General features: G+C 39.0%; 1 protein-coding gene across 1 annotated transcript in view; it reads left to right on the plus strand.

The window, feature by feature from the left end:
- Positions 1-2,108: 2,108 nt before the first annotated feature.
- The window catches only part of RNF17 (ring finger protein 17), a 109,528-nt gene continuing 93,054 nt past the window's right edge, over positions 2,109-18,582 (plus strand). The window contains exons 1-6 of the mRNA XM_065896316.1: positions 2,109-2,217; positions 5,358-5,452; positions 10,323-10,414; positions 12,796-12,907; positions 14,049-14,129; positions 15,751-15,851. Coding sequence (XP_065752388.1) covers positions 2,109-2,217; positions 5,358-5,452; positions 10,323-10,414; positions 12,796-12,907; positions 14,049-14,129; positions 15,751-15,851 — 590 coding nt within the window. The remainder of the gene's footprint in view (positions 2,218-5,357; positions 5,453-10,322; positions 10,415-12,795; positions 12,908-14,048; positions 14,130-15,750; positions 15,852-18,582) is intronic.

Below are 18,582 nucleotides of genomic sequence, written 5' to 3' on the forward strand. Positions count from 1 at the left end.
CAACAAAGTATAAGGATTTTTGAGTATGGGTGAGCTTTTATTAAAATTGAAATATAGTTGATATACAATGTTGTGGTAGTCTCAAGTATATAGCATGGTGATTCAGCTTTTGTTCTTTGTAGGGTTTTTTTGCAAATTATATTCCATTGTAGGTTATTCCAAGATATGGGGTGTAATTCCCTGTACTACGCAGTATATCTTTGTTGATTATCTACTTTATGTATAGTAATTTGGGTCTGTTAATCTCATAGTCCTAATTTGTCCCTCCCACCCCATCCCATTTGATAACTGTAAGTTTGTTTTCTATGTCTGTGAGTCTGTTTCTGTTTTATATATAGATTAATTTGTATTAATTTTTAGATTCCACATGTAAGTGATATCATGATATTTGTCTTTCTTTGACTTATTTCACTAAGCATAATATTCTCTTGGTCCATCCACATTGCTGGAAATGACAATATTTCATTTTTTTTTATGGCTGAGTAATAGTCCATTGTATATATAGACAACATCATCTTAAGCCAATCGTCTGTTGATGAGCACAGGGGTTGCTGCCATGTCTTGGCTATTGTAAATAGTGCTGCTATGAACATTGGGGTGCATGTAACTTCTTGAACTAGAGTTTTCATTTTTTCCAGATATATACCCAGCAGTTGAATAGGTGGACCATATGGTAGTTCTTTTTTTAGTTTTTTAAGGAATCTCCATGCTGCTTTCCATAGTGGCTGCACCAATTTACATTCCCACCCACAGTGCAGGAGGGCTCCCTTTTCTCCACACCCTCTCCAGCGTTTAGACTTTTCGATGGTGGCCATTCTGACTGGCGCGAGACAATTCCTCATTGTGGTTTTTATTTGCATTTCTCTAATAATTAGCAATGTTGGGCATCTTTTCATGTGTTTGTGAGCCATCTGTATGTCTGCTTTGGAAATGTCTATTTAGGTCTTCAGCCCATTTTTTAAAATTCCGTTGTTTGTTTTATGATATGGAGATGTATGAGCTATTTGCATATTTTGGAATATTAACCAGGAGTGAGCTTTTGAACAGAATACTTCTGTTTCTATTTCCAAAAATACGTAGAGGGAAAAAGAGAAAATGAAGCCTATGTGCTGATTTTAATTCTTAGCAGCTGAAGCCACCCTGCCATCCCCAGGTGCTTCATCCACAATATACTTGCCAAATTGCTACCAGATTACTTCATCCCTTGCTCACTCGATTTCCCCAGGACACTACTGCTTAAAGGGTAAGTCCAAACTCCTTAGCCCAACATTCAAGACTCTTTAAAATTCGACCCCAATATACCTCTCCAAAAAAGCTCACTTTAAGGAAGTTAAAACTCTGGCCAAATGGTCTATAAATTCCGAATAGGCCACAGCATCTCCCACCTACTTTCCCTTGCTTACACGGTTCTTTCTCCCTGGAATGCCTCATTTCTTCTGTTTACCTCTGTAAGTTCTACCCAGGTTTTAAGGTCTAGTGCAAACCCCAAGCTAGGAAGGCTTTTCATACAACGCAGACAATTCTTATTTTCTCTAACTTTCCTCTGGCATTTAATACAAGCTGCCTTAGTAGAAGTTACCCTTTTAGGTAGAGGGCTACATACCTCTCAAGCAGGAACCTGTTAGTTTATAAATTCTTAGCAGCCCCAAACTTTCTCAGCACAAGGCCTTGTATATATACCATTAGCGTCGACAACTGTTAGTAATAATGACCACCCCTTTGGTTTGAAATTGTTAACCAAATCTCCCCACCTATGGGTAGCTAGATTGGCTTCTCCACTAAGGCCGCTACGACCCACTAGAGAAGGAAGACAACTTCAACACAAAGGATCGTTCGCTACTCGCGACGCCTAACGCAATATAGTGAGTAACGCGTGGTTGGGTCATGAAACGCTTCCGGAGAACCACGCGGCCTTGTCTCTCACGCTCCAGGGGGTAAAACAAAAAAACCGCTACGCTCAGCCGGCCGCCCCAGGCTGACTGGAGGGAGGGCTGGAGCTTCCTCGCCACCGATTGGCTCCCTGGAGCCGCCTCCTCCGGTGATTGGCCACTGCCGCAAGGGACGCCGGGACGGCACGCGGCGCTGGCCTCACATTCGAGGCGGCGACGATGGAGGCGGCGGCGTACTGTTTTGGGCAGGTGGAGAGCAAGGGCCAGGCCTGGGGAGCCGCCGAGGCCCTGTGCAGCCGGTGTGGAAGAAGGTCGTCCGGAGCTCCGGGTGAGGGGCTGGGGGTCAGCCCGCGGCCCGCCGGCCGGCGGGGGAGCGGAGAGACAGGCTGGTGGGCAGTGGCCGCGGCGGCGAGAGAGAGCGGGGGAGCCCAGGCCCCGAGCCCGAGTCCGTAGGCCGCCTGCGAGGTCGGGACGCAGAGGCCTGGAGGGCGGCCCTCACCCCAACTTCACACCCCACCCCCTCACACCCCCTTCCACCCCCTCCCCCCGTCCCCTCACCCTCATCCCCCCGCCCCACCCCCCCCTTCGGCCCCTCCACCCCCTCACCCCCTGCCCCACCCTACCCTCCCCCCTACCCCCTCACCCTCCACCCCCGTCACCCTCTCCCTCCACCCCCTCCCCTTCACCCCCTGCCCCCTCCACTCAACCGCCTCACGCCCCCACCCTACCCCCCTACGCTCCACCCCCTTCCCTTCCCCCAACCCCCTTCACCCGCCCCCTGTCCCCTCCACTCAACCCTCACCCCCCACCCCTGCCCCGCCCCACCCCCTGCCCCCTCATCCCCCGCCCCCTCCACTCCACCCCCCTCCTCCCCCCACCGCCACACCTTGCGCCGCCCCCTCCCTCACCGACCGGTTCGCAGGTTCGGGAAACGGGGGATGTGGGAATTTGGCCGTCATCCTGTGGTAAAGCAGCAACGACACGTGATTTTCTTGTGCGGCTCTTGTTGTGGTAATGAAATGTTGCTGAAATTAACGGGCGTGGGGCGTGTTGCTCCGTTTGCTTCAGGCGTTGTTTGGAAAGTAGCGCGTCACTTTTGTGCGTCTTGTGTTCTTCTGTCCTGGGCCGTCGGGGGCACCGTGCGCTCGTGACCCGCCCACCGAGACTCTCCTCCGCTGAAAACAGGTTCAGGTTACTTGAACGGCACCTAACAGGCCTTAGAGTGCTGTGCTTCTGCCGGGGCGGGTTGTTGACTGTCAGCGCCTGGAGCTGCCAGAAAGCCTTACTGTCACCCTGTGTGACTGTCACATCTTTGTACTTGCAGAGCGAAAGTCAGTTTTCTCAGTCTCTCCGGGACGGACTCCGCTTGGGAGACCTGAGCGTGTAGAGAAAGTTGGTGTGTTTTCCGGGGAAAGAGGCAAGTTTCTCCTGCCCGGATTTCGATCGCTGCTGTTACGTAGAACATCTCCATTATTTGAATGATGTAGTACTGCAGAATAGAGTTTTAGAACGTACGTTTTTAAAATCGCTGGTTCTTTCATACATTTGTATTGTGGTGCTGAGAAGTACTCAGTTGGAAAGATGGTGCCTCTGCATGTAGAATTGTCAAAGTGCTTTGTAAGCTGTAATGCAGCACACATACAGTATCAGAAATCTTATAAAAGCCTTTTGATTTCTTTAGTAACATTATCTCTGGAATTTAAATAGAGCTTTAAAATTTAGCTTGGTTATAAGAAAGTTTAAGATGTTTCCTTGGCTTAAAAACTAAAGCTCTTTTTTATCAGAAGAATGCAATTATTATAATATAAATCAGCAGGAACACTATAATTTTATAGTAAATGATGACTAACTTTATTTAGCTACTTTTCCCTTTTTCTTGCGAAGCCTTTTAAAATGACAACCTTTTGAAGTGACATAGCTATAATGTTTATTATGATAAAGTTCTGCTTAGAGTATTAAAATCTTGGTATTAGATTTTCAGCCAGGATTATGGTATTTCCCTTCATACATGCGAAGTTTGTGAAAATGATCTTTATATGGGTCGCGTGTGTGACAGTGGTGGCATTTGACTTCTGCCCTGGCTTCTGTCTTTGCCAATGTCTTAATCATTAAGGCTGGGGTGGGGGGTGTCTTTTTTTTTGGAGTATATTTGATTTACAATGTTGTGTTAGTTTCAGTTGTACAGCAAAGTGAATCAGTTAAACATATACATACACCCGCTCTTTTTTTTAGATTCTTTTCCCATACAGGCCATTACAGAGTATTGAGTAGAGTTCCCCGTGCTATACAGCAGGTTATTAGTTATCTAGTTTATATATAGTAGTGTGCATATGTCAATCACAATCTCCCAATTCATCCCTCCCACCCATCCCCTGGTAACCATAAGTTTGTTTTCTACACCCATGACTCTACTTCTGTTTTGCAAATAAGTTCATAGGTACCCTTTTTTAAAATTTATTTTTATTATTTATTTTTATAAATATTTATTTATTTATTTATGGCTGCGTTGGGTCTTCGTTGCTGCGCACGGGCTTTCTCTAGTTGCAGTGAGCAGGGGCTACTCTTTGTTGCGGTGTGTGGTCTTCTCATTGCAGTGGCTTCTCGTTGCGGAGCACAGGCTCTAGGCGCGTGTGTGTCAGTAATTGTGGCTCGCGAACTCTAGAGTGCAGGCTCAGTAGTTGTGGCTCATGGACTTAGTTGCTCCGCGGCATGTGGGATCTTCCCGGACCAGGGCTCGAACCCGTGTCTCCAGCATTGGCAGGCGGATTCTTAACCAGTGGGCTACCAGAGAAGTCCCTATACCCTTTTTCTTAGATTGCACATGTAAGCAATATCATATGATATTTGTCTTTCTGTGTCTGACTTAACTTCACTCAGTATGACAATCTCTAGGTCCATCCATGTTGCTGCAAATGGCATTATTTTGTTCAAGAGAGGGGTTTTGCCAGTTTCTCATGTCGGCCCTCACTGTCCCCTTCACAGGATGGGAAATATAAATTAGCAGAGGGAAGTATGATCAGGTAGAAAGAACATTAGACTTGGAAACAGAACTAGGTTGGAGTCTGGATTATACCATTTACCCCAGATCACCAAAATGTTTATCCATCTCTAGGTTGAATAAATATTCCCAGCCTACTTAGCTGGGAATTTACAATGTCAAAATGAAGTACCTCAGAGCACTTTATATGATTATAAGAGATGGCAGATTCAAAGTATTATAGGTACCAAATAACTGTATAAAGAAAGGCGAACAATACTACATAGCTCTGCCTGTTTTTTCTTCTGATTTTTCTCCCTCCTTCTGAGTTGTATTGTTTCTCCTGAATTTTGTTTAATCATCCATTTCTAACTAAACTAGATATCTTTTCCTATACAAGAGAGTTCCCTTTAATTTTCTCCCCTGATTATACTGAATATTCGATGTTGACAAACTGAAAAGTTTAATTCACAGTAGAATTTCATCAATAGGTCATCACCATGAACTTCAATGTGGACATGCTTTTTGTGAACTGTGCTTGTTAATAACTGAAGAATACAGCACAATTACATGCCCTGATTGTGAGGTAAGTTTTATTGTCTTTCACACTGAATGCATTACAGCCTAATGTTAAAGGTAAAAATGTTAAAGAAATAAAACATATTTCTGGTTAGGAACTAGAAACTTGCATTTTTGCTAATGAGTCTTTTAAGTAAAGAAACCTAGTAAAAGGTAAAGCTTTTCACATCCATTTTATAATTGTTCAAAGAGATCAAGAAGAATGCAAGGTTAAGGTCATAAACTTATTAGCCTACATATTTTGACTCTGGAGATTTCTGTGGAATATTTCCTTTTTTAATTTATTTTTATTTTAATGAAGTATATTCCTTTCAAATCTCTACACCCCCTGCCCTTTTTTGGGGCCGCGCAGCGAGCGGGATCTTAGTTCCCTGACCAGGGATCAAACCTGCGACCCCTGCAGTGGAAGTGCAGAGTCTTAACCACTGGACGGCCAGGGAAGTCCCCAAATCTCTACTCCCCTTTTCCACACCAGTACCATGCAAGCAAATTTTGAATTTCCCCCTGACTCTCAACCTTTGCATGTCATCAAATTTACATTTGTGGAGATGTGTAAAAAAACAAAAACGAAACAGAAGGCAAACAACGGCCTAAAGTTAATGTTAACTTCAGAAGTGCTAAAAATAGTACAGTTGCACTAAAATCTGTGCGCCCGTAATAATGAGAACAAATTAAGGATTTAAAATAAAATTTACTGACCATTCTTTGCATTTACTACAAATATAAATGTTGCTCAGTTTATATAGTATGTTCCTGGAAAGTTGTCTTAATCTCTAAATTCATAGTGTTCCACTTGAGAGATCAGAGTTTGGGGATTTGTATCCATTGTTTTCTGTGGCAGACAATTAACATAGAGGCAGAAGACCTGGAATGCAGTCCTAGTTCTGACACCTTAAGGCTGAGTTTCCTTATTTGTGAGATGGAAATAATACCTGCTTTTTTTATCTCATAGGATTGTAAGAGTCAAATCTGAAGTATGTGAAAGTTCTCTACAAGCTTTAAAATAAGTGTAGTCGACCCTTGATTATTTAGGTGTGGATTAACTGGTTTGCAGGTTAAACGTGATAAAAAAATATATAATAATATGTATATAAACATAAATGTATAATTTGTGAAAGTTTCAATTATAGCATAAACATTTACATATAAGAAAACATCTGTTTTGGAATTACATACTTCACAAATCATGGCCTTTATTGTGGGAAATTCCTGTCCCCTTTCCCTTTTTTTTTTTTGACAGTCAGTTCCTCAGATGTGGCTAGCTACATAGTTAAGGCAAAAGGGGAACTTAGCTCCTGTGGTTGAAATGGAGTATCCCTGACACATTGAATCTTATGGTGGGTAAAGAGTGTGAAGGGAAAAGGAAGAGGCAGAACTGTCTCTGCTCATATCCATCCTGTTCTGATATTCAAAAAACAGCAAGTTTATTAGAACGGTAACCTCTTGCCTTTTGTGGCAAATGACTTTGTGTTTAATGGTCTCTTAAATCACTATACTTGTATTATTTTTAGTGTTTTGGGTAACATCTAATGAAGTGTTTATAGTGTATTTACAAATATTGGTTTTTGATTTTAGGGTTGTAGCAAATCTATTTTGTATCATTTGACTAGCTCCGACTCTCACTTTGGGGGATATGTGATCTGTCCCATCCTTCCTTCCTTTTCCCCTGTGCTGAGTCCTTCAAGAAACCATCCTGAAATTGTTACCACTCTTTTATTAGTTTTTAAAGTTTAGATTTTTCCTGATAATCTTATATTTGGAATAAGAGATAATGGAAGAATCAAGTCTAAATTAGTGAAAAGTCTGAATTTATAGACTATTTCAGGATTGAAGTTTATTATTTTTAAATAATGTACATTGCTCTAAAAAGTAAGATTTAGGTACCTATATTCACATTAGACATATTTATAATTTATCTTTAATGTTGAAGGCATAGGTAGTGCTGATTACTTCAAGCTTAAGCCTAAAATGATTCCATTCAGGGTTAATGGGTATACTTGTGTTCTTATTTTTGAGTTTGGGTGAATATGAATTTATCTCCCAGTCTTTATCTTTTATACGTGTATGTTTTGTTTTATAGCATCCCTTCTGCTTTTGATTGATATTAATGGTTAATAATAACCATTCTATAATTACATACAGCAATATGGCAGGTTTTGTTCAAGGATAGGATCATACTTAGGTACCATTCCAAAAATACTGGCATTTTATTGATAATTTAGACCTGAGTCCAAAAGTATATTGGGCCATGAGGAAATGATAATTTATCCAATCAATAGGTAATTAATATATATTAAAATCCCATGTGGATTGGAAATGTTAATAACATGCAAATTGAAAATGTAAAATAGAAGAGACTATAGATAATTGTGTAATCTTGGATGGCGAAGCCTTGTTAAATATATCACTAGGGCTTCCCTGGTGGCGCAGTGGTTGAGAGTCCGCCTGCCGACGCAGGGGACGTGGGTTCGTGCCCCGGTCCGGGAGGATCCCACATGCTGTGGAGCGGCTGGGCCCGTGAGCCATGGCCGCTGGGCCTGCGCGTCCGGAGCCTGTGCTCCGTAACGGGAGAGGCCACAACGGTGAGAGGCCCATGTACCGCAAAAAAAAAAAAAAAATATATATATCACTGAAGTCAGAAACCATAGAAGAAATGCCATTTAAATTTGACCGCATTTTTTCATTTACAAGTAGAAAAAAACAACCAAGCGAAAACACCACCATAAATAAAACTTAAGTGACAAGCTGTGCTAGGGGAACGGGGAGAAAATCTTTATTATATATATTAGAAGTTAAGACTCTTTACACAATTTTAACTGAAATCTTTTAAATCAGTTGTATTTAATATTTTCTTAAATTTCCTGGGAGAAATGTTCTGCATCAAATCTACTGGTAGTAACATTAACTTCTTAACTATGAAATGACCAGCCAAAGGGGCATAAATGAGTAGGTGGATAGAAATTATTAAGGTTTTAGCCCCCAGTTTTGGGGTGTGCGCCTAAAAATAACATTTGATCCAATGTGATGTTTTTAAAGTAATGCTTTTCTCCTAATTATCTAATAATAGATAACTGTCTTTGGTATGTTATACTTGAAACCTTGCTAGGACATCCTCTTCCCACCAAAGACACATATGTATTTACATGGGAGACTATAACATTTAGTAGTCTGCTTTATATCTCTCAGCATTAACCTATCCTCATGAGCGTCTCCTACGTTACTTTTTTTTTTTTTTTTTTTTGCGGTATGTGGGCCTCTCACTGTTGTGGCCTCTCCCGTTGCAGAGCACAGGCTCCGGACGCGCAGGCTCAGCGGCCATGGCTCACGGGCCTAGCCGCTCCACGGCATGTGGGATCTTCCCGGACCAGGGCACGAACCTGCGTCCCCTGCATCGGCAGGCGGACTCTCAACCACTGTGCCACCGGGGAAGCCCTCCTACGTTACTTTTAATGGCTGCATAATAAACCCTGGTACATAAGTGCTGTAATATCTCTTTATCAAAAACACTTAGGTGGTTTTCAAATTCTTTCACTATATTTTTGCATAATTCCTCAAACCCACTCCCACCAAAAAAAAATCCCATCAGCAGGTTCTGTTAATCTCTGTGTCTTAAAAAAAAAAAAAATCGGTGTTTGTCACATTTTAAAAAACATATTTGGCAATTTAATGGGCAAAAAATTGGGTATCTGCTTGTTTTAAATTGCAAATCCCTGATTGCTAGGGAAATTGAGCAATTTTTCATATGTTGACTTCTCAGCTCTTCTGGGAGGATCTTTAACAGATCCTTCCAGGTCCTTTCCATATTTTCCTTTTGAATTGTCTTTTTCCTAACTTGTAAGAATACTTCATGTGATAGAAATATTAACACTTCGTTCTGTGTATTTTAACTATTGATATTTTCTCCCAATTTTTCACTTTTAGTTTTATTACATTTAACCATTCAGAAATGTTTCCTTTTTCAGTTGTTTTTTCCCCCTTCCTTCATGGCTTCTAAGTTTTCTTTGATTAGGCAGACTTTTCATCTCAGAGTTATACATATTTATTTTTTTCAATACTTATATAAGTATTGAAGTATAAGTATTTTTAAAAGGCGCATATTAAATCTCTTTCTGTTTTATATGATGTAAGGTGGGTATGTAACTTTCTTCTTCAGAATGATTAGCTGGCTTTCCCACATGATTTATTGAATAATGCTTCGTCTATTTAATGGAAATGCCATTTATAGGCTGTATGAAGTTCCCTGTATATGAGGATCTGTTTCAGGGCTTTGTTCTGTCCATTTACAGTTGACCCTTAGACAACTCAGGTTTGAACTGTGTAGGTCCATTTATACCTGGTATGTTAAAATTTTTGTAATTTTTACACATTATATTTTCCATATGAACTTTAGGATTATATTAATTTTATATTAGATGTGTTTTAGGGTATTAAATCTTTGTCTTCAGGAACCTAACATAATTTTCCATTTATTCAGTTTTTGTTCTATGATACCCAGTAAGTTTTTTTGGTTTTCTTTTCTTAGGGCTTATATTTTTCTTATTAAAGTTATCCCCAAGTATTTTAGAGTTTTTAACATACCTTAAGATAGCATTGTAAAATTTTTACAGTAAATTTTTAAAGTAATGTTCCAAGTATTTCCTTTATAAGTGTGGTGTTTTAGTTAATGTTCTGTTTAATTAATAGCTGTCAAATTACTGATTTCCTCAAAAATTAAAATAGGATAAAAATATCACATAAGTACAATTTTTCTTTGATTTAAAGAGGATTTAAGGATCTTTTCATTTATCTATGAATGGCTCACTAGTTTTTTGAATTCTGGATAAACAGAATTTATTGAATGACTTTCTGTTTTTTTGTTTTTAATCTTTTGTCGTAAGGTTGTTTCGACTATAAATACAAAACAAGAATACTGCCCAATAGATGGATGTATTAAAGAAGATTCTTTTATGGAAAAACTTCAGCCTAAAAAGTATGTTCCATGTGCACTTATTTTAGTATTTAAAGTTCAGTATGTTTCTGAAAGAGTTATTTTAGAATTATTGATTAAAGGTCATTCTTAGATTAATATTTCTAACCCATTGTTTACAGAGAGCTCTTTAAGTTTATAATTTGAGCTGTTAATGAATCCAGCTCCTAAAGAAGCAGCATTAGTTTGTCCTTATTTAAAGTGAGGCAAAAAAAAGAATGCAAGATTACCATTTTTACACTCTGTTTAATTGTTGTAGTCTCTTTTGCCTACCTTTAGCTCTTCCAGACTCTTTCCTGTTCTGTGGTTCTTTATTGCCTGTCCAAATAAAATCCAAAATCCTTTAGGCTAGCAGTCATGACTTTTCACATAACTGCTGCAGTTTCTCTGTCCAGATTTAAATGGGTGCTTAGAAACCAACAGAAGAGTTATTTCTTTGGGTACTAAAAGCACTTAGCTAAAGTCTGGCAACTGGTTTTTGATAGAACCAGCGGTAGCACTCAGGCTCATTGAATGCAGGTACTGCTCCCAGCTCTTCTATTTGTATTCCATCAGTCACTTCCTCCATATGCTCTGAGTGGAGTGATTAGAATAAATCTTTAGGAATCTTTGTGGCTCTGTGTGAGTCATAACATATAGGAACACCTACATATCTAGCAGGTGACTTACTGTGTGAGGGAGACCGACTTTAAAAGGGCAGTAAAGATTGTGCACCCGCTCCATAGGAGGGAGCCCCTACTCAGCTCCAGCCAGTCACTGGAGCTGTGTGTTGAGACCATCCCAGTGGTCCCAGATTATCCTTTTCTTTTCCAAGACAAAATAGAAATCTAGACTTCTATGTGAAACTTCCTTACTTTTTAACCATCATGCAAGTCAAGTTTGATTGTACTTTTGTCTAGGTATGTGTAATGTCAAATACAGTTGCAAAGTAAAGTTTTACTTTCAGAAGTAGATGAATCTGTTTTAGGTACCCCATTTTTTTTCCAAATTGCCATTTTTTAATTAGTTCTCCATGTCGAGTGTACTTACGTTAGAAACCCCTATTTCCTAATTTCAGTAGAGTTTGGTTTAAATAGTTATATATTTTAAAATAGAAGTATTCCTTGATACATGATGTATTTCTTTCCTGATTTGTCTTTAATATTTTGAAACAGGAATTGAATGATGGACTCCTTATGGCTAATGCATTCACATATGTTTTCAAGAACATGAATATCCACTTTTTAAAGTAATTGAATGTTTAAAAATTACCTAGTGTATTATTCTATGAGAGTAACATTTAATCATAATAAACTATTATAGGCTTATGATTAACTTATTCAGCAAACACTGAGTGCTTACTGTGTGCCAGCCAACATAGGGATATAAAGATAAAAATAGGCCGAAACTCTAGCATCTGTAGACAAGAAATGCAGCTTACTCTTCCGTTGAAATTAACTTGCCTAGTAAATTCATTACCTTTATGTACATAAGGCAGGCCTATAAGTACATTTTTTAATAGCTGGCATTTGTGTGTATAAATACTTTAATTGAGCTTAGGATAGTTCAATGATTACCAACATCTCTACCAAAAAATATCAGGGAAGGAGAGATGATTAGGAAATTAAAGCACAATTTATACTGTAAGCTGTTATTTTTTAGGAATTTGTAAAAAGTTGAATTCTTTTTTTTTTTTTTTTTTCCGGTATGTGGGCCTGTCACTGTTGTGGCCTCTCCCGTTGCGGAGCACAGGCTCCGGACGCACAGGCTCAGCGGCCGTGGCTCACGGGCCCAGCTGCTCCGCGGCATGTGGGATCTTCCCGGACCGGGGCACGAACCCGTGTCCCCTGCATCGGCAGGCGGACTCTCAACCACTGCGCCACCACGGAAGCCCAAGAAGTTGAATTCTTGATTAAAATTGTTTTATGTGAAAGCGTATTTAGTCATAGTTTTCCTCTCTTTGCATATCATAGATAATTGAGAACCCACTGTAAGTGTTCTTGTAAGTCATCATAAGAATTTTTTTTTTTTTTTTTTTGCGGTACGTGGGCCTCTCACTGTTGTGGCCTCTCCCGTTGCAGAGCACAGGCTCCAGACGCGCAGGCTCAGCGGCCATGGCTCACGGGCCCAGCCGCTCCGCAGCACGTGGGATCTTCGCAGACCGGGGCACGTGCCCGTGTCCCCTGCATCGGCAGGCGAACTCTCAACCACTGCGCCACCAGGAAGGCCCCTCAACATTTTTTCAAACTTACTTTTCCCCTCTAATTAGCTGCTAAGTCTTACCAATTCTGCCCCCAACAGGGAAGTCCAGAATTATTTTTGATAGAGGGTAAAAATCAGAATAGAAGATTTAAAACATTATATAAATGTTGATATTTAAAATAATGTACTTGACATTTTTCCAGGATGAAGAATTGTTCTCAGGACTTTAAAAAGACTGCTGATCTACTAACTGTTGGTTTAGAACATTCAACCTCCACACACGGGACTGTTTTGAACCCATCAACTGTAATAGAGGTATGAAAAATGTAATTCATGAAGTGAGATGAGGCCAAACATTTTTACTTTTCTCTGGTAGCTTAACTTTCCTCTCCTCTCAAGGGTCGTATAATTATAGATTGTTTTGGAAGCTTAAAGGTAACAGAGGTAAACCTACACTCCTTGCATGAATCTCTTGTTTTATTCTAAACTATGTCTCAACAATTCTCTTTTCTTCCCAAGGCAGCCCATTCTACCTTTGACCAACTCTGTTAGTGCTCTTGATATTTACCTGTATGTAGCTGCTTCCCTTTGAACCTAGTTACTGAATTCAGATTCTGTGAAACTTGTGTAAAGTACAAGTTTCTAAATTCTTTTCTTTTTCAAGATTTTTTTTGATGTGGACCATTTTTAAAGTCTTTATTGAATTTGTTACAATATTGCTTCTGCTTTATGTTTTGGTTTTCTGGCTGCGAGGCATGTGAGATCTTAGCTCCCCGACCAGGGATCAAACCCACACCCCCTGCAGTGGAAGGCGAAGTGTTAACCACTGGACTGCCAGGGAAGTCCCACAAGTTTCTAAATTCTAAGTGTGATTTTCCAGTTGTTTTAATGACAGCTAAAAGGCCTAATGGCACTCGTTGACGATGATGTAATTGTTGTTGGAAGATTTGAATTGTACCAGTTACTACTTTTGATGACTTTAAATAATGTATTCTTTTAATTGAAGGTTAGAAACACAAGAAACTCCAAAATGCAGTTGAATGGAGTATTAAGTTTTTTTGTTAAGGAGATCATTAGTGGGCTGGGAGAGGAGAGAGCACTATCTTCAGTGTTTAAATCTTAACGTAGCCTAATCATAATCTTGTTTTCTTAAAAACTATTACTTTTTACATGTATTTATTTATGGCTGCGATAAAATTTTCAGGTAGTTTTAAGTTGCAAAATGTTTATAAGACATAATCCCATTTATTCAAAAAGATAGCTAAAAAAAGAAATCCGGAATGCTATCACCAAAACTCTAAAATGTTCTTCGTTGCTTGTTTTCAGATTTCTGTAATTTGTCTATGTTGCTTTTGTAACCAAAACGGTAGCTTGATGTTTCTGCAACTAATACAGTATATCTAAGCATCTGTTTTTATATTTTGTATTTGTATGTGGTCCCCCTCCCCCTTCTTAGGAGACTGAAACTGTGGAAGAAATTGATGAAGCATTGAAGGTGGCAGGGAAAAATTTTGAACGATTAAGTATTGCTGTAAAAGTAAGCATTCTGAATGATCAAATTCTATCATAAATTAAGGCATGTTCTCTTTAAATGTGTATATTTAGATGTAACATCACTGAAGGTAGAGCTTAGCACTGAGTTATTAAGTATGATAACCTAATGAGAGAGAAACGTACAAAAGAATGGAAAACTCTCATGGCCTGCTAGGATTAGTCTCCTAGCATTGTTGTGCCAGCAGCCTACTGAAATTGGAGCTTTATTAAGGAACTCTCATTTCTGCTTGCTGTGAGCTGAATTTTGTCTTGGAAGCATTGCAGATCACCCTTCTAACATTGCTCATTATTTGGCTGTATACTGTTACACTGAGTCTTATGTTCTTTTCTTTCTTACCTCATCACCCAAGAGAGAGACTCCCTCATTTATTGACAAACAGCAAGCTCCTTGAACCTAGTAATGGCAAATTTACAACCAGGGCATTCAAAAAGTTATAGCTGATAATGAAATTTAAGACTTCAACAGATGAATTTGGGAGAGGGGTAAAAATTCAACCCATAACAGGTTCATGTCCTTCTCACATGCAAAATACATTCAGCACATCTCACACCCCCAAAATTCTTAACCTATTTCAGCATCAATTCTAAGTCCAAAATCTCATCTAAGTATCTTCTAAATCAGGTATGGGTGAGACTCAGGGTATGACTCATGCTGGGGCAAAATTCCTCTCCAATCTGAATGTGTGAAACTAATAAATTATCTCCTTCTAAAATACGTTGGTTGGGCAAGCAAAGGATAGACATTCCCATTCCAAAAAAGGAAAAATTAAAAGGAAAAAAAGAAAGATCTCAAGCAATGATTCTTTGTTTAAAAATATAAAGAAGGGCTTCCCTGGTGACGCAGTGGTTGGTAGTCCGCTTGCCAATGTTAGGGACGCAGGTTCGTACCCTGGTCTGGGAGGATCCCACATGCCGCGGAGCGGCTGGGCCCGTGGGCCATGGCCGCTGGGCCTGCGCGTCCGGAGCCTGTGCTCCGCAATGGGAGAGGCCACAACAGTGAGAGGCCCACATACCTCAAAAAAAAAAAAAAAAAAAAAAATATATATATATATATATATATATATATATATATATAAAGAAGTATGTAGAATAGTCAACATTTTAATTCAAGTATTTTAAAAATATATAGGTATAAATTTTTTTTTTTGGCCGCACTATGCAGGATCTTAGTTCCCTGACCAGGGATTGAACACATGCCCCGGTACTGGGACCGCGGAGTCTTAACCAGTGGACTGCCAGGGAATTCCCTAATATTATATTTTAAGTTTTTATGAATTTAAGGAATCCTGCCAGAGAGAAACTCAGCTATCCAAAATGATCCATTTCCTGTACTGATTAAAAGTGATACGAAGTTTAGAAAACTTAGTGGATTTTCTAGGCCTTTTTGCTAATTTATCAGTACAGAGTGCTAACAAAGATGTGATCTTGTTGACAAGTACCAGGATTTAAGGTTTAACCTTGTGACTTATTTTTATTATCTGATCTCTTGTGTTGTTATTTTGAAAAGTCCAAAAAGTACCTTTTACTTTCAAAATTATGTTGAATAGTACAGTTCCTACAAAATAAAAATACCAAATTAGGTCTTTGTATTATGTTCTTCCCAGGTGCTCGAACACATATACAATCAAACAAAAGAGGAGACAGTCAGTCTTATAGAGGTTCTGGAGAAACAGTTTGATCAGCTTTTCACTTCTCTTGATTCCAGGTAATAAGTTAAAAATATAGACTCAGTGCAACTGAAGCTTTCAACATTAACTTGTCATTTTATTCCTTTGTATAGACTGAAGAAATGAGTAAATTTTAAACAAGTTTGGAAGGTAATGGGTGGTCCCTACAGGCTGATGTTTACAGCTTCAAAATGAAGAACTATTTATTTATTCATTTAGGCTATTTGTCTTCTGGTCCCAAGGCTGTTAAAATAAACAATTTCTTTCTTAAAGCGGTTAGCACAGAAAAATACTTTCCAATTCTGAATCCTGTTGTAGAATTCAGCGTACTTGGGAAAATGCAAACATACATTTTCATGTGGATAGTTCCATCACTTTTTTTCAGGTATTTGCATCAGAGCAAAGAATACTCTAGTGATTTTTCTAAACAAATACCATACTGTTACATATCCAGTCTTTTTGAAAAGTTGATATATGTGATCTCAAATAATCTTTAATCACACTTTGCATTTCAAGAGACAGGCTCATAAAAGTTGTGATAAATATATTTAGAAATGGTACTTGCCTATTTGGCTCTTAGTTCTTTTTTTTAGTCTGATTAGGATGACTAGAACATATGCTCAACACTACGAATGTATCAGTTGATATTCTTTATTCCTTAATGCTGATGGTATGTCACATTTGGTATTTAATTATAACACTTAAGTGATAGGTCATGTGCATGCATTTAAAAAATACTTCTTAAAAGTAGTAAATACACAGAATGAAGTTTACCTTTTTAACCATTTAAAAATACAGTTTAGTGGTGGAGGGAGGGGTAAATTGGGAGCTTGAGATGAACATACACACACTGTATAAGATAGATAACCAACAAGAACCTACTGTATAGCACAGGGAACTGTACTAAATATTCTATGATAACCTTTTTGAGAAAAGAATCTAAAAAAGAATGAATATATGTATATGTATAACTGAATCACTTTGCTGTATACCTGAAACTAACACAACACTGAGTATCGACTATACACCAATAAAATTAAAGTACAGTTTAGTGGCATATGGTAATTCTACGTTTAACTCTTTGAAGACTGCCAAACTACATTCTATGGTGGCCACACGTTACATTCCCACCAGCAGTGCACAAAGGTTCCAATTTCTCCACATCCTCACCAACATTTGTTTTTTTTTAAAAGATGAGCCATTTTCAGAATGTGAAGTGATGTCTCGTTTTTGGATTTGACTTACATTTCCGTAATGACTGGTATTGTGGAGCACATCTTTTCATGTGCTTGTTAATTGACCATTTGTTTATTTTCTCTGGATAGGTATGTATTCCAGTTCTTGGCCCAATTTTGATTTGGATTATTTATTTTGTTGTGGTCGGAGTAGGAGTTCTTTGTACGTTGTGGATGTTAGTCCTTTATCAGATACATCATTTTCAGATATTCTCTTTCTGTGTCTTACCTTTTGTTTGTGTTTTTTAAAAAAGGTTTTTATTGGAGTATAGTTGATTTACAATATTGAGTTAGTTTCAGGTGTACAGCAGAGTGATTCATTTACACATACATGTATTCTTTTTCAGATTCTTTTCCATTATAGGTTATTACAAGATACTGAATAGGGTTCCCTGTGCTGTACAGTAGGTCCTTGTTGCTTATCTACTTTATATAGGGTAGTGTGTATCTGATAATCCCAGCCTCCTAATTTATCCCTCCCTCCCTTTCCCCTTTGGTACCATAAGATTGTTTTCTATGTCTATGAGTCTGTTTCTGTTTTGTAAGTAAGTTCATTTATATTATTTTTTAGATTCCACATAAAAGTGATATATGATATTTGTCTTTCTCTGACTTCACTAAGTATAATATTCTCTAGGTCCATCCACGTTGCTGCAAATGGCATTATTTCATGCTTCTTTATGGCTGAGTCGTATTCCATCGTATACATATATCACATCTTCTTTGTCCATTCATCTGTTGGACACTTAGGTTGCTTCCATGTCTTGACTGTTGTAAATAGTGCTTCTGTGAACATTGAGGTGCATGTGTCTTTTTGAGTTAGATTTTTCGTCTTTTCCAGATATGTTCCCAGGAGTGGGATTGCTGGATCATATGGTAACTCTATTTTTAGGTTTTTTTTTTTTTTTTTTTTTTTTTTTTGTGGTACGTGGGCCTCTCACTGTTGTGGCCTCTCCTGTTGCCGATAGCACAGGCTATGGACGCACAGGCTCAGCGGCCATGGCTCACGGGCCCAGCCGCTCCGCAGCATGTGGGATCTTCCCGGACTGGGGCACGAACCCACGTCCGTTGCATCGGCAGGCGGACTCTCAACCACTGCGCCACCAGGGAAGCCCCTATTTTTAGTTTTTTAAGGGACCTCCGTACTGTTCTTCATAGTGGCTGTATCAATTTCCATCCCCACCAACGGTGTAGGAGGGTTCCCTTTTCTCCACAGCCTCTCCAGCATTTATTATTTGTAGGCTTTTTGATGATGGCCATGCTGACCCATGTGAAGTGATACCTCATTGTAGTTTTGATTTGCATTTTTCTAATAATCAGTGATGTTGAGTATCTTTTCATATGCCTGTTGACCATCTGTATGACCGTCCTCTTTGGAGAAATGTCCATTTAGGTCTTTTGTCCATTTTTTGATTGGTTTTTTTTTTTTTAGATATTGAGCTGCTTGTATATTTTGGACATTAAGCCTCTGTTGATCACATCGTTTGCAAATATTTTCTCCCAGTCCGTAGGTTGTCTTTTGTTGTCTTGTTTA

This window comes from Phocoena phocoena, chromosome 18, assembly GCF_963924675.1.
Source record: "Phocoena phocoena chromosome 18, mPhoPho1.1, whole genome shotgun sequence".
Lineage (NCBI taxonomy): Eukaryota > Metazoa > Chordata > Mammalia > Artiodactyla > Phocoenidae > Phocoena > Phocoena phocoena.